This window comes from Heteronotia binoei, chromosome 2 (genome assembly GCF_032191835.1).
Source record: "Heteronotia binoei isolate CCM8104 ecotype False Entrance Well chromosome 2, APGP_CSIRO_Hbin_v1, whole genome shotgun sequence".
Classification (NCBI taxonomy): domain Eukaryota; kingdom Metazoa; phylum Chordata; class Lepidosauria; order Squamata; family Gekkonidae; genus Heteronotia; species Heteronotia binoei.
In genome coordinates, this window is record NC_083224.1 from 65284672 (window position 1) to 65299869 (window position 15198).

At 42.3% G+C, this 15198-nt stretch overlaps 1 protein-coding gene across 1 annotated transcript in view; it reads right to left on the minus strand.

Moving 5' to 3' along the window:
- TAFA3 (TAFA chemokine like family member 3) overlaps positions 1 to 15198 on the minus strand; it is a 188541-nt gene that overhangs the window by 21662 nt on the left and 151681 nt on the right. The window contains exon 4 of the mRNA XM_060231216.1: positions 4322 to 4471. Within this exon, the coding sequence (XP_060087199.1) occupies positions 4322 to 4471 (150 nt within the window). The remainder of the gene's footprint in view (positions 1 to 4321; positions 4472 to 15198) is intronic.

Sequence of the window (15198 nt, forward strand, 5' to 3'; positions counted from 1 at the left end):
CCCCTCCAAATGCAGAAAACATGAGTTATAATGATGCAACAGACATGTCCTTAACTAAGGGGGAAATGAGGTTTAAGCAAGATTAACAGGACATGCACAATCCGTGACAGAACTGGTGGGTATCTCACAACATGAGGGCTTTCCTGGTAAGCAACAGATAAGACTGCAGACCATGTGCAAACCACTACTATCCTTTTTAAGAAGCGTTTTTTGGTAAGGATTGAGGGGTCTAGTTGCACCCTAAGGTTTGCTTTGTACATGACTTTATAGACCCAGAAGCCAATTCTTCCTGGCCATAGAAACCACAGATAGGATAATCATGAGGGGAAAAAGAACCCAGACTGCTCTCTACCCACTGGCCTGTAAAAGACATGAGCTACATGTACTCAGTTCATTCAGCTTGTCATGCTCAGTTTAAACTCTGGTCACATATCTGTTTTGCACATCTGCCTGGAAGCCACCATGGAGGAGGAGGAAGATGATATTGGATTTATACCCTGCCTGTAGTCTAAATCTCATGGTGTGTTCACACTGCACTAAATAATACATTTTACATCTGGATTTTTGCTATTCTTCTTACACAGTAAAAATCCAGATGTAAAACACATTGACCATTTTCGCACACAGCTTACCTCGCAGTCACAATCCTGTTCCCTCCGCAGCGTCTGGTCGGATTTCCCACCATCTGCGCCGAAGTTACAAGAAGTGCCGCAGCTTTTGTGTAGCAAATGTAAACCGCTAAAACCCAGTTTACGTTTGCTACGCAAAAGCCGCAGCACTTCCTGTAACTTCAGCGCAGATGGTGGGAAATCCGACAGATGCTGCGGAGGGAACAGGATTGTGACTGTGAGGTAAGCTGTGTGCGAAAACGGTAAGTATTTAGTGTAGTCTGAATGCACCATCAGAGCAGATTACAATTACCTTTCTCCCCCATAACAGATACCCTGTGAGGTGGGTGAGGCTGAGAGCTCTCTCACAGAAGCTGCACTTTCAAGGACAGCTCTGCCAGCAATTCCAGCAGCTGCAAGTGGAAGAGTGGGGAATCAAATCCGGTTTTCCCAGATAAGAGTCCACACACTTAACCACTACACCAAACTATGTTTGATGCAGTGTCCCAGGAATCCAGCACTCGTCCATGTATTCCCTCTTAATGCCCAACAACATATACTTCTCATATGCCCTGCACCTCATATGACCTTTCACCTAAAAGGATGTTCACTTCTTTCATGGAAGATGAATTGCTTTTATTGTTGACCTCTTTCTCCAGAGCAATTAGGGTGCTTCTGAGCATTCCAGGAAATCAGTCTCCCAAACCCATGGAGTGATATGTCATATGGATAACAGGAAGGCATTATATGCACTAACTCCCTATCAGTTCACTTCTAGTGTTGAGGTAAATGAAGTGCCTTTAAGAACTGTACGCCTAGGTTTTTATTTCATCCCTCCATGATGATTTCAGTGAAGTTTCTGTGGATAATTTCAGGGAAACTGTTTTGTTCACATAGAAGAAAATACCTTTGTGAAGCAGCTTGGGATGCAGTCTTTCATGGGAATTCTATCCTGCATTTTTAAAGTAGTTTCTTGGCATCAAGCACAAATCCATTTGCACTAGCCAAGCTGCCAAGTCAATCAATAATGCACCAGCAGAGGCTTCTAGCCACTTCAGATAGATCCAGAATGACAGTGCTCAATAAAAAATAGATGGGCTGTGAGTTTTTTTTAGTGCTTTGCACAGGTGATTAGATGGCATGTTATTATTTATGTGTTCAGCACCTACACTGCAGTAACAGGCTTTTCTATGTTAAAAAAAAAAAATCAATGACAGAACTTCTGGACCAGGCAGCCTAGATCACTATGTGCCAAGCCTACAACAGAGAGACCTATAGGTTAGCCTCTTTCAGAGTTAATTTAACAAACATTCAGAAAGGGTACTAAATTATTTCTGAGTTCAAAATCAGGCATGTCAAGTAATTAAAGCTTCAATCCACAAGCAATTCATTTCAAAATAATCTTGTTAAAATCTATGGAATTATTCTAAAGTAAGCAGGGAGTGGATTAATTATGCTGTTTTAAGCAATTAAATGGTTCATAAAATCCCACAACAGTACAAAATCTTGAAACATCACCAGCAGATTCCTTTTATAGCCAATCCCCTCCATATTGTACATGCTTGTGTTCCTCAGCCTACATTCCCTATCAACTGTAGTGCCAGGCAGAATGGAAGGATAAGTTAGGGTTGTGGTTTTATTATACCAGTTTTCTTTAGAATAATAAGAACTGCAGTGGGACCATAAGAATGCTACCCATATTTTTCTATATTAGCTACCTAACTGATGGGATGGCATACATGTCAGCACTATTTGTTTTTTTATCTCAAAGCTGGTTCCTTTTCCCAGTATACTGGAGTATGTTGAGGTGTCTATTTGATGGCCCACTCATGATATAGTATTTGATTCATCTGCCAACTGGATATTTTTGTGAACTATTCTTGTCTCCTGTTCGTAACTATGAGGTTAACTGTTTTAATGATTGCTTTGCTGATTTTAATATTCTTGTTTTAATTGTTTAATAATATTGTAATCCACCCTAAACCCATTCACGGGATAGGGAAAGAAAGAAAGAAAGAAAGAAAGAAAGAAAGAAAGAAAGAAAGAAAGAAAGAAAGAAAGAAAGAAAGAAAGAAAGAAAGAAAGAAAGCTATACTACAAGTAGTGGACTCAAAATGTGCCATAACAAATGAGGATGCAGGAAGAAGAAAAAGGGCAATCTACCAGGGCATCACCAGGAGCTAGACTGCTTATTTTCATATGGAGTTTGGACTCATACCCAAAATACCAAAAACTGTTGAGTTCAAGCATTTGATAGCCAAACAAGTGGATAATTTTAGCCTTTTTTGTAGAATAATCTGGGGGGGGGGACCATCTAAGGACCAGCATGCTATCAGCCTACCAAGAATTATTAACAATTTATATTAGGTGTTAATAATCTTCATTTCACTAAAGCAACAACCCTCTATCTGGTACCAGAGGGTTCTTGAAATAACGGGGGCGGGGGGGAAGGAGTCTGGGGTCATTCCTAACAACTGATTGATTAACAACTTTTTTTCCACTTTTTTTCTCAAGCTGAGGTGCCTGATTGTCTCGAACCTTTGTTCATAAGTGAAAAGCTTTACATCTGCACAATGGCAGCGTTTGAATTATGTGATGACATCACTCAGGGACAAAGGACACTAGTTAAAAATGAAGACAAGGAGAAACTTTTTAAACAAATGCGTGTAACCCAGGAGTTGGAAATAAGGTCAAGTTCAAGTCTAAGGCTCTTCTCACATTGGCTTAAGCAAAATAACAGTTTATTACAACAGAGAAAATACAATTTTGCACAAAAGGTATGTGGTACTCCGCACCCCTAGTCCCTCAGAAGCAGGTCTCCAGTGAGAAGAAAAGTCCTCAGGGCCTCTCTCCTCACCAGCTGAGAAATAAATCAGTTCCAGTTCAAAGACAGATGGTCTGGGAGTTAACTTCCTCCAGAAGAAGGGATTTCCATAAAGGGAGGGCCCACACCAAACAAAAACTTCTTTAGCTGAGGCCTCAGCACTCCAGTCCTTGGAGAGATAAAAGGACTAGGCCTCTTGCTCCACACCCTACTTCCTCTTTCTTTTTTCTCTAGTCACTCCTACACACACTCCTCCCAATATGCAAATTGAGTAGTTTCACTGCTCCACCTAACAAGCACATATGTCCCCAAAGCTTTGCATATGGCACTGAAGCTACAGCTTCTCAGGGCTGTGAATAGCAGTGAACTGTCATAAGTATGGTATGCTTTTGGAGTTCTTTCAAAAGGCCCTTTTTTGAACCAAATGTTTTCACAGGAGAATGTTCAGCTTAACTCTGGGATTTAAGTAAACTAACATAGGAAAGGAATGGTCCCCTGTGCAAGCACCAGTCGTTTCTGACTCTGGGGTGATGTTGCTTTCACGGCAGACTTTTTACGAGGTGGTTTGCCATTGCCTTCCCCAGTCTTTTACACTTTCCCCCCAGCAAGCTGGGTACTCATTTTACTGACCTCGGAAGGATGGAAGGCTGAATCAACCTTGGGCCAGCTACCTAAATCCAGCTTCTGGCAGAATCAAACTCAGGTCGTGAGCAGAGAGTTCAGACCACAGTACTGCAGTACTGCTGCTTTACCACTCTGCGCCATAACATAACATAGGAGGATTTTGATATAAATCTCCCATAAGGCATATCCAGAGTTAAAAGCTGAAGAACAATGAGTGGATTTCTTTATCCATCCAAAGATCAGTTTACTGGGGGTCCATACTTACCATCCACACATGAAGGAGCAGCACGCGTTGTCCCAGCCACCTGACCGGGGAAACAAGAACATTTCACAGTTTGTGAGCGCTCCTCTATCTTGTTCTTATTGCAGCATCTGTGGGCAGCAATGACTTCACATGTGCCAGGCTCTATGTGCACTGCAGGGAAGGAAAGCATAATAAATTACACAGGGCCATGAGAATTAGCTGGCATAGAAGCATATGTTACAGCAGTGGCCTCCAACCCTTTTGGCACCAGGGACCAGTTTTGCGGAAGATAATTTTTCCACAGACGGGTGGGGGTGAGGGTGCTGGGGTGTTTGCTGCCCCAGGCTGCTCTCCCATGCTCTGTCCCTACCACCCATGGGGGTCTTTAAATGAGGGGTAGGCAAAGGTCACTGCCACGCTATCTCTTCTGCCTGCCCGGGACCCAGGCAAATGAAAGAGGTGGTGCTTCGGAGTGAGGCTGCGCTGCCTCTTTTGTCTACCTGGGACTCAGGAAGGTGAAAGGGGTGGTGCAGTGCCTTTGCCTCACTCCGCAGCCCAGTTGCAAACAGGGCACAGACCGGTATCAGTCCACAGCCAGGGGTTGGGGACTCCTGTATTACAGCACCAAGTATGAAACAAAGCATGACTGTAAAAGCTTTAAAAGAAAGACCTGGATACAGAAATCAGAAATCTATCTATTAACAGATTCCCACTGGTAGTTATTAGACTCTGAAAGTGCAGCTATTGCTTGTAACTAAAAAAACAGGTATAAGGTAAAATCTTCATGCCATGATTTCCACAAATACATCAGAAGCCTTGATATAATGCTGTAAAAGTCACAGAAAGCTAGCATGACATATATTCTCCTCAGATGAGTTGAACCATTCACTAATAACTCCTTTTATAATTCTAGCTAGGCATCTAGAAATATTATATCCTAAGGAACTGGAAGCAAATGGAATCAGGTTGAAGCCAGAGTCACAATGCCATTGACTCAGGAGGACTAGCTCCTCCTGATCAGATCTCACACATGCTTTCTCCTTCATCATTCCATTTGCTTCTTGTGCACTTATCCCAACTTTTTGAACTGCCAATGATTTGGCTAATATAACAGTATACCCATCTTCCTAACGGATACGTAACACCGGTGACTCACAAATGCCACATGATTTAACCTATGATCCTCTAGCATTTTCAACTCATAAATTTCTATCAGGTACCAAATGTGTCCCAAGCTTATACCAATGTACTTTGCACTGTTAAATCCCTCTCCTTTTCTGTTTCTCCAGTTCATAAATAATTCCATTTATTATGTATACTTTCCCAATTCCCAACTGAACTGAAAGTTCTTCACAGTTTAGTGTCATTCATTAACACATTCTTACTTCTGTCACTAAAGTTGCCAATAAGAAAATGTCAAACAAAACAGTCCTAAGGTTAGAACAAAATAAGAGTCAAGTTGCACCTTTAAGACAAACTTAGTTTTATTCAGAATGTAAGCTTTCATGTGCTCTAAGCACACTTCATCAGATGAGGAATCCAGTACAGTGAGCAGAGCCACACAAAGCTGGTAGGCCATGGCTCAGAATGCAAAATGGTACAAATTTACAATCCAATGACAGAAAAGTAAAATTATCTGGTAGGCAATGGTTTAGAAATGGAAAATGGTACAAATTCAAGATCCAATGACAGAATAGTAAAATGAACAAATTGAGCAAATCTTTGATCTGAGTAGCATGAGCATGCGAAAGCAATAAAATAGTAATATGTCAAAATGTGAGAATGTCTGTTAATGACTCTATTGTTATAAGCCTAGGCCAAAAGGAAGGCATTTCTATTTCAGAAGTTTTGCCATCCAACTAATTTACCTTTTAACATGTAACATACATATAGTTTGCCATTAGGAGAAAAATACATTAAAATATAGTGGGAATGGGTTTGGTATATGTAATAGGATAAACAACCAATATTCCCTGTTTGAGTATGTCAATACAGCTAAAAGAGAAATAAATTGGATAGTGATGTTCTTGTCCACCTAATTTACTTTTTAACATGTTTGCCAAAGAAAAAAAGTTTGCCAAAGAAAAAAAGAAAACAATAAAATATATTGAAAATGGGTTAAGTACTGAAAGGCATTGTTGGCATATATAAAGTTGGAAGATGAACAAATGAATGAGCCTCAGATTAGGTAGTTAATGCTGTTAGGTCCAGTGATTGTGTTGTCTGGGTGTATGTGGCAGCATACTTTGCTTGTTCATCTTCAAGCATTATATATGCCATTAAATGCCAACAATGCCTTTCATTTCTCTACATAGGGCAAACAGGACAAACCCTCCGCCAAAGGATAAATGGAAACAAATCTTACATCAGGAATTACAGAACTGAGAAACCTGTGGGGGGACACTTTAACCTTCCAAAGCATTCAATGGGTGACCTCAAAGTAGCTGTTTTACTGCAAACGAACTTCAAGAACAGAATGGAGAGAGAAACTGCTGAATTAGAAATTATTATGAAACTTGGAACAAACACCTCCCCAGACTGAACAGGGATACTGTTTTTTTTTTTTAATCTCATTACAGATGCTAAACCCACTCTCACTGAGTATAGTTATACATTAGGGTTGCCAAGTCCAATTAAAGAAAAATCTGGGGACTTTGGGGGCGGAGCCAGGAGACTTTGGGGGTGGAGCCAGGAGACATTGGGGGTGGAGCCAGGAACAAGGATGTGACAAGCATAATTGAACTCCAAGGGAGTTCTGGCCATCACATTTAAAGGGACAGCACGCCTTTTAAAATGCCTTTCTTCCATAGGAAATAATTAAGGATAGGGGCACCATCTTTTGGGGCTCATAGAATTGGACCCTCTGGTCCAATATTTTTTAAACTTGGGGGGTATTTTGGGGAGAGGCACTAGCTGCTATTTAACCTGCAATACTATACTACTTAACCTGCCTTCGACAACATATAACTTGCAATAATTGTTACTAGCTAGGAATATCCATAACCTTCCAACCCAAAAAGGACATTTTCATCAGGGTTTTTTTAAAGAGCCCAAAAAGAGGACAGACACACAGAAGAGGCAACCATTTCATATCACAACAAATATGCAGCAAAGATGGTCAAAGAAATTTTTAAAAAATGTTTACAAAAGTGCTTTTTTAACATTAGGAATTACCTGCTGAATCATTACGGGCGCGTTTCTGACCTAAAATCTCACTACTTCAAGAAATGCAACCCATCCACTCAGCGTCCCCCTGCATTTCAGAGACCTCCGACTGAAGCGGGGACCTCTTCCCACCCCAATCTCACAGCCCTCAAAAAGGATCCTCCATTTCAGACCACGGTTTCGTCTCCCCCCAACCCCAGAGGAAGCTACTCTAGCCGGCTCTCCTCCTCACCATTTGACCAGGCGGTTCCGGGTCTCCTGGCTTTCCAAGGAGGGAAAGCTTTTTTGAGGGAGGTGGTGGAAAGTGTATTGGGGCCGAAATTCGTCGTCTCCACAAGCAGGCATCATCGCAACTGGAGAAGACGCTCGGCTGGTCACCATAGAAACGCACTCGCTTTCAGCCAGCGCTGTGCAGTGCCTTTGCGTTTTCTGTCCCCGAAGAACCCGCGCCGATAACCATGGTTCCGGGTTTTTTTTCTTTACAAAAAAAAGGCTGAGGTCTCATCCAACTGGCGGGAGATCATTTTCTGTCAAATCTAAGGGGAAAGGAGCGTGATTGGAAGTGGGGAATGGTCTCCAAGGATGGATGGGTAGCTGTATTGGTTTGAATGGGCTCAGCCTGGGTGGGGAGGAGCAGCTGCGGTGGGCAGGGAGGGGGCGGCGGCGGCGCAGCGGCTTCACCCGCTCTGGGATGGGGCGGCTGGCCATGCTCCCCGGCGCCGTTTCCTCCCCTCCCCCCGCTTCCGTTTTTGGGGGGAGCGGGGGAAGAGGGTGGAAATCCTGGGGTCCCCCGCTAGAGCGGGAGGATTGGGACCCCTATTATACATCCAGAGTATTCCAATGTATTTCTTTTAGAATAGTGTATCAGAATAATTTTTTGTATTGACATACTCAAAATAGGGATATTATACTTAACCCATTTTCAATATATTTTATTGTTGTTGTTTTTCTCAGTTGGAGAGCCGGCAGCAACTGATGAGAGCATGCATAGACCCATGTGGAAAAAATTGAGCTGAGGCTCCATGTAACGTTAGGAGAAGGAGGCTGACAAAGTGATCGAAACCGTGAGGAGTCCTTTCATAAGCGGTTTCTTCCTTACTCTCTCCGCATCATTAGGAGAAAAAAACGTTCACCCACAACTGAGTCTACTTGAAGAAAGCTGATTTACAGGGCTACTGAAAGACTGTGTGAGAAAATTCGTATGTTGAAAGTTCAGTGTTCCTTAGTGCAGTTTTAAGTTCCATTTAAGCTTGCACTAAAACGTATTTATACACATTTCCATGTATATTTCATTGCTTCCGGTGGTTTTTGTTATTTCCATTGATTACACTGGTTCCAGTTGTTTTGATCATTTTCTCCAGAGGAGATGATCTCTGCCAGCTGGATATCAGTTGTAAAAGCAGGAGATCTCCAGGCCCCACCTGGAGGCTGGCAATCCTAAATTACTGCCTGGAGAAAGTGACACACTCCCCAGCTGAAAGGAGGGGCAGGGTATGTATGTATGTTTGGAACAAACACAGGAGAAACACATAGAGAAGGGAATACAGATCTCTTTGTCCACTGAAAATAGTTTGTACTTTGGATTACAGTCTGATGCAGGAAAGCTAATCTGTTCCCTTGTTTGAGTACCTCTTTGCCTCCATCTATGCTGTAAATAACGTAAACAAAGCCCTTAGCATTCTCCCATCCTAAGAAACTTCTCACCTCCTGAGGAAGAGGAGAGTGTTGTAAGATATATATGGTGCTAATTGTCATTAAGTGTCTGCCAATTGTCACTTAACACACTGGAAATTGTTATAAATTCATGTGATTTTTGCACAATCTGGAAGTGAATTGTAAAGCAAGAAGTTGGTGCAGCCAACATTTCATTCCATCTGCTGTCACCAACAGAATTCCATAAAGCACTCGATGCCTTTATTTCTTCATGTGAAATAGAGAGGTACTAACTCCCTCACAATTTATGTTGCTTATATTTGAACAATGATCTTACAACATTCTCCCATCCTTGTCATTTGTCTGAGTATTTCATACTTTTTATACAGTTAAACTGACACATCACTATCCATTCGCTTTATTCTCTATTACTTGTATCTTTATAATGTCGTTAAAACTTTAATTTGCACATATTCATCTATTCACACTTTTTTCATCTCTTACCAGTTTTATACCATGGATGGATAATTTTTGAATTTACATGTTTCCAGTTTTGTCACAATCCCACCAAGACAGCCCAAGATTTGTTCAGCCTTGTAGCACACTGCATTAACTGCAACTTGGAGTGTATATGGGTGTAGCTACAGTTACACATATTCAGAATTAGCAAAAAGCAAATAAATCCTCAATTCCTGAAGAAGAAAGCTCGTGTCCAGAAGAAACCCAGACATGGACAACCTGCTAGAAAAGAAATATGCCAAGAAAACCTAGTACTGATATATCTTATTATTATAAACAATCAGTCAAAAATCTGCTATGTGAAGGCTCTTATTAATCTCAGTTTCATCTTCTTCAAAATCTGTACTTATCTACATCCACAAGAATCTTAGTGTAACCTGCACTTTAGATCTTCCTCAACATTCATGTTAAGTTTTTGTAAGACACTCATTACCCTATGTTTCCTGTCTTCAGCCCATACACTAGCACTGGTCATTTTTCAATCTTCTTGCTTATGCTACACATTCTCCTGGTCTTTATTTCTGTTTCAGGGCAAGCCCAAATTTCAGCAAGTTTTAGTTCTACTTTTTTTACTGATCAATCTTGTTTTCAGCTCCTTACCCCACCACCAAAACTGTTAATGTTTTATTGTACATTTTTCTGCCTTCTTGGTATGCCAATGTCAGATTAGCTATGCAGTGTAAATTTAAAGAAATGACACCTTTCTTCAATCAAGTCTCCAATTTATTTTACTAACTCATTTTTTTCCATGAACACCTGCTTTTAAAAATCAAAACACCTTCATTTCAGCTCTGTTTCCAGGTGGGATCTGCATTCCCAAACTCATATTTGAACACAAGTACTCTCACACAACCCATCACTACTGTGTGAGAATTTTCCAGCATGGCTGCATCTCACTGAACAAGTGAACAATGAAGGCTCATAGTATCTGAGACAGCTAATTCAGAATAAAATACTGTGTGGACTCAAATTATATAATTCTGAATTCCCATATACATTGTATTATTAACATATACTCAAAACATATATAATTCATATCAGAATTCCATGGCCATACATCTATAAAGTCCAAAGCCCAAAACCACAAGGAGTGTCCAAAAACATCCAACTAGTAGCAATCCATATTGAAAATAACGAAGATGATACTCCACAGTTCCAGACAAGATCCGGTAGTGTTTCTTGTTGCATAGTCAAACTTTCTCAATCACTGCTGCATATCAAGCACAAGCAAAGGAAACCCCCAGTAAATAGTACATTACAGTCTTCACTAATACTTTACCATGTAATAGCATATAATGATATCAGACACCTCTCATACAATATCAAAACATCAAAATACACAGTAAGCAATGAACTTTCAATAGCACAATTAGAAATTACACACAACCAAAGTATACAAACATACTCCCAAGTCCATACTTCCATAAGACAAAACTGCTCTCCAAAATTCTGTTACAAATTCTCCAGGTAACTACATGGAAAAATCTCTGATGGTGCTACTCATGGAGATAAAAATACCCATTCAGCTGACTGCTAATCGATGCAAAAGGTCTGGTTTCGGAATCCTGATCCACAGCTGAGCTTCTCTCACAGAGCAATATCTTAATGCATCATTTTAAACATAGAGGAGAAAAAAATCTCAACAAATGGAGTGCCCAGGCCTCAAGTAATTTTTAAATGACCATCCTATGTCTTTCTCAGCAGGCACAGTGTTCTCCTAATATATAAGGAAGTACCTTTTATATATTATGGACTTGGAATTCTGATATGAAGTATATGAGCTTTTGAGTATGTTAATAATACAATATATTTGGCAATTCACCGTTATATGATTTGAATCCGCACAGTATTTTATTCTGCATGTCACTGAAATCAGAAATGAAAATAATTTTGCTTGATATTTTGGGAAGGTTATGTATGTGTGGAACTCACAGTGTGACTTAACCACAAAACCCCAGTACTTAACAAATTAAATTCAGTGAGAGATTCCATAAATTCAAAGCTTTTTGGAGATAATATCACACAGCTTTTCAGTAGTTAGGACTGTACCTCCATATCCTTGGGGAAGAAAAGTGCACATTGTTATTGATCTTTTCTCTTTAGATAATCAATATTTGATCAGGATGCATTTCTCTGGCCTGGGGACAGGGGAGATAACTCTACACTGCCAATTTGCTCCACTTCAAAAAAGAAGATATGCAAGGTTACCTCCATGCTTTAGAGGAGATGGATGGAGTGTAATAGCAGGGTCTCAGTTAATTACTCTAAGCATTCCACAGTTAGTGATACATCTGCCTATCAGTCAACAATTTTGACATTTATTTCCTTCACTATGTTTCTCCCCCCCCCCCCGGGGAATTAAACCCAAACAAATAGTAACCATAAAAACTAAGCTTGTTATTCCTGTTGGGTCGTTGAATTTGTTAAACAGCTTTATTATGCTGTATGCTTATTTACTGTTCACCCTCTATCTATGTTTATGGACCAGTAATTTCCATTTCATTATATCTGAAGAAGTGTGTATGCGCAGGAAAGCTTCTGCTTTTGCTGGTCTTGACTCAAACCTTATTCTGCTGCTTCACACCAACATGGCTACCCACCTGAAACTAAGCATCCACATGTAAGCTTTTTCTTTAATTTAGAAATATCTACATCATTGAAGAACTGCAGCACTAGAAACAATATTAGAATGAAAGCAACAATGTCTGAAGGCTCAAAGTCTGAAATCCATATCCACCTCTTGGTACAAGGTGCTATTTCTCCCTTCCCCCCTCCCCCACTACTACCACAACCTCAAATACTCTTGTTTGTTCTTGAATATGGAAGGACTGGATGTGAAACTGCAAGTAGGTTCAGCAATCCAGCTCAGCATGCCTTTCTCTTCTAGGACTGCTAGTTACTAATTGGAATTGGACCAAGATCAAATAAATTCCAAAAAGACTCATTAAGAACCATATGTTTACTAATAGTTTTGTATAACTTTGGACTGGAATGAAAAATAAAAGGCAATCACTTTAGAATGCCACATATCTTTTTAGTTGTGTCATGGTATTCCATTAAGACAGATCCAAGCAAAAATTTAATATTTCACCTAGGGGCCTTCTCACTGTACAAAAATAACAATGGTTTTGCTTAGCACAGTTGTGCAAGCAGGGGTACTAAATATACTGCAAAGCCTGTTGATCCCTTTCTTCAAGTAATTAGTTTCACAGTGTCATGCACAAGTGGAAATGCAAGCTGAGATATAATCAGTTTAACTTAGAACAAACTGCTAGCACAGTCAGTTTTATTGCCTTTCTGCAAGACCTCTTGCATAAATGGAAATTTTCAGCTGGATCAAACTCTTGGCTTCCCATAGTCTGTGCATGCAGTGATTGCTCCCCAAGGATGCAATAAAGAGTCAGACACAGAGTATTGGTATAAAATTGGGCCACTTTATTCAATATTCTAATAAACAGCAAGGGTATCCCACCAGCAGCCTGGCCAGGGCTAGGGGTCACCGCGACCGCGACCGCTCCCCTGCCATTAACGGGCGAGAGACCCAGCCCCCCAGTCAGAACTGAGTGTTACTTAGCTCCCTCCAGGCAGGCCCAGCTGGGGGCCATGCACCAGAGGGCCCAAACCCAGACGCACGTCTCGCCAGAAAGGCACCCTTTAGCTGAGCCTCCCAGACAGTCTGCATTCTCCAAACCCGGGTCTTCAAACCCGAAGGCTGATCATGCCAGACTCCAAATTCCCCAAAAGGGGGATGCTTCACAGTCCTCCCCTAGCCGCATAGTGCCCTAAACCCCCAAAACCTGCCACTACTAAGGCCAAGTCTCTACTAAGGGCTTAGCGCCCGCCAGGAGGCCCAAAGCCACCCGCAACCCTTGCTGCAAATCTCTAAGGAAAAGCATATTACCCTTTTCCAAGAGATGGACCCCATCCCCTCTGTAGAGGTCAGGAAATTTCAACAAAATGTCCGGATGGGGCAAATAGCGGCCCAACCCCTTTTCCAGCACCTTCCTGATCTCTTTATTAGCCTTATACCAGGCACTTTCTATAGCTGCAGAGTCCCAAGCACAACGCCACACCAGCATGGCTGACCAAATTATGGTAGTCCCAGGCCATCGCTCCTGAATGTGCTGGAAATCATCCCGGGCCTGCCAAACTAAGGCCTTGCCCTTTAAGAGTCCCAGATCGTTACTTCCCAGGTGAACAATTAAAACCTGAGGAGGAGGACCCACACAATCTTTAAACAACAAAGGCAGCAGGCCCAGCCACTGAAGGCCCCGGCATTCGATACACACATGCTGGCTGAGTCCCAGCTGAGAGCCAACTGCAGTTCTCCAAGCCTGATGAGCAGCCCAAAACACATGGCTATGGCTGCATACGAGAACTCGGCTCCTCTGGCCAGGAACAACAGCATCTAAAGAGAAAAAACAGTTAAGCAAGAACAGAACCAACAATAAACAAACACCAAGTCACTCACGGCCTAATAAAAGGTCGCACGTAAGCCTTATTGGCCGAGGAACGCCACCTGCCCAATCTCTGAATGGAAGTGGAAGGATACCCCACGACAGCCGCTGTTGAGGCTGCCCCAATTCTAAAGGAGTGGGTCCCAAACCGCACCCCAGAGATCCCCAACTCACCTAAAGCCCGTGACGTTACTGCCCAAAACTGATGCTTTGTCAACGGGCTACCATTCGAATGAATAAACAAAAACCCTTCCATGGGCCCCCTAACTGCCAAATAAGCAGCCAACACAGTAACTGGACACAGCTCAAGCTCTGAACAACTACCCAACTCGAGCACCGTACCCTTCTGCAACTGATCCGTCTTAGAGCGACGGAAAGTGATGACTGCCTTACCCGCAAATAGCTGCAGATCCCTTAACAACAGAGCCTTACCAGAAGCATCATTTCTAGACTGTGCCACCAGCTCACTTACTCTAAGAGCCCCCCAAAAAGCTAACAAAGACGCAGCGTGAAACAAACATGCTTCAAATGACAGGTACACACCACTTCCCAAACCCTCTTCAAACCCTCCGCAGGGAGACAGGATTCCGCGTATCAACCCTGGGACCGGCCTCTCTGGCCCACCCCTCCAGCATCTTTCGAATACGAAAGTCAGCTGTTTCTTCCCTATAACCCAGCGCCTTACTGACAAAAGCCAATGCAGACAGGCGCCCCCTAATGGATCGCACGGCCAACCCCTTACCTCGCAGTGAAACACAGCAAATGCTCCACCGGGAGGGGCCAAACCCTGCAATACCCTACCTCAGCCCTCAAACTGCAGCACAGCCCGTTCGTAAGACTTCCTGGTGCTGGGCGCAATGGCTAGACCTATCGCTCTGCGGGCCTCGACTCTCCAATCAGCCATAGCTCCTGGGGCATTGGCACCGGCTCTCTGTCGGCATCTGGGGCCAGCTGACGAAACCTCTCCATCTGTTTACGAGATAGTGTCAGCCACCCCGTTACTCACCCCAGGAACATGGTTGGCTAAAAACAAAATGTTAAGCCACAAACAGTGCAGAGTGAAGGCCCTCACCAATCTCATAACCCGGCCAGATTTGGATGAAA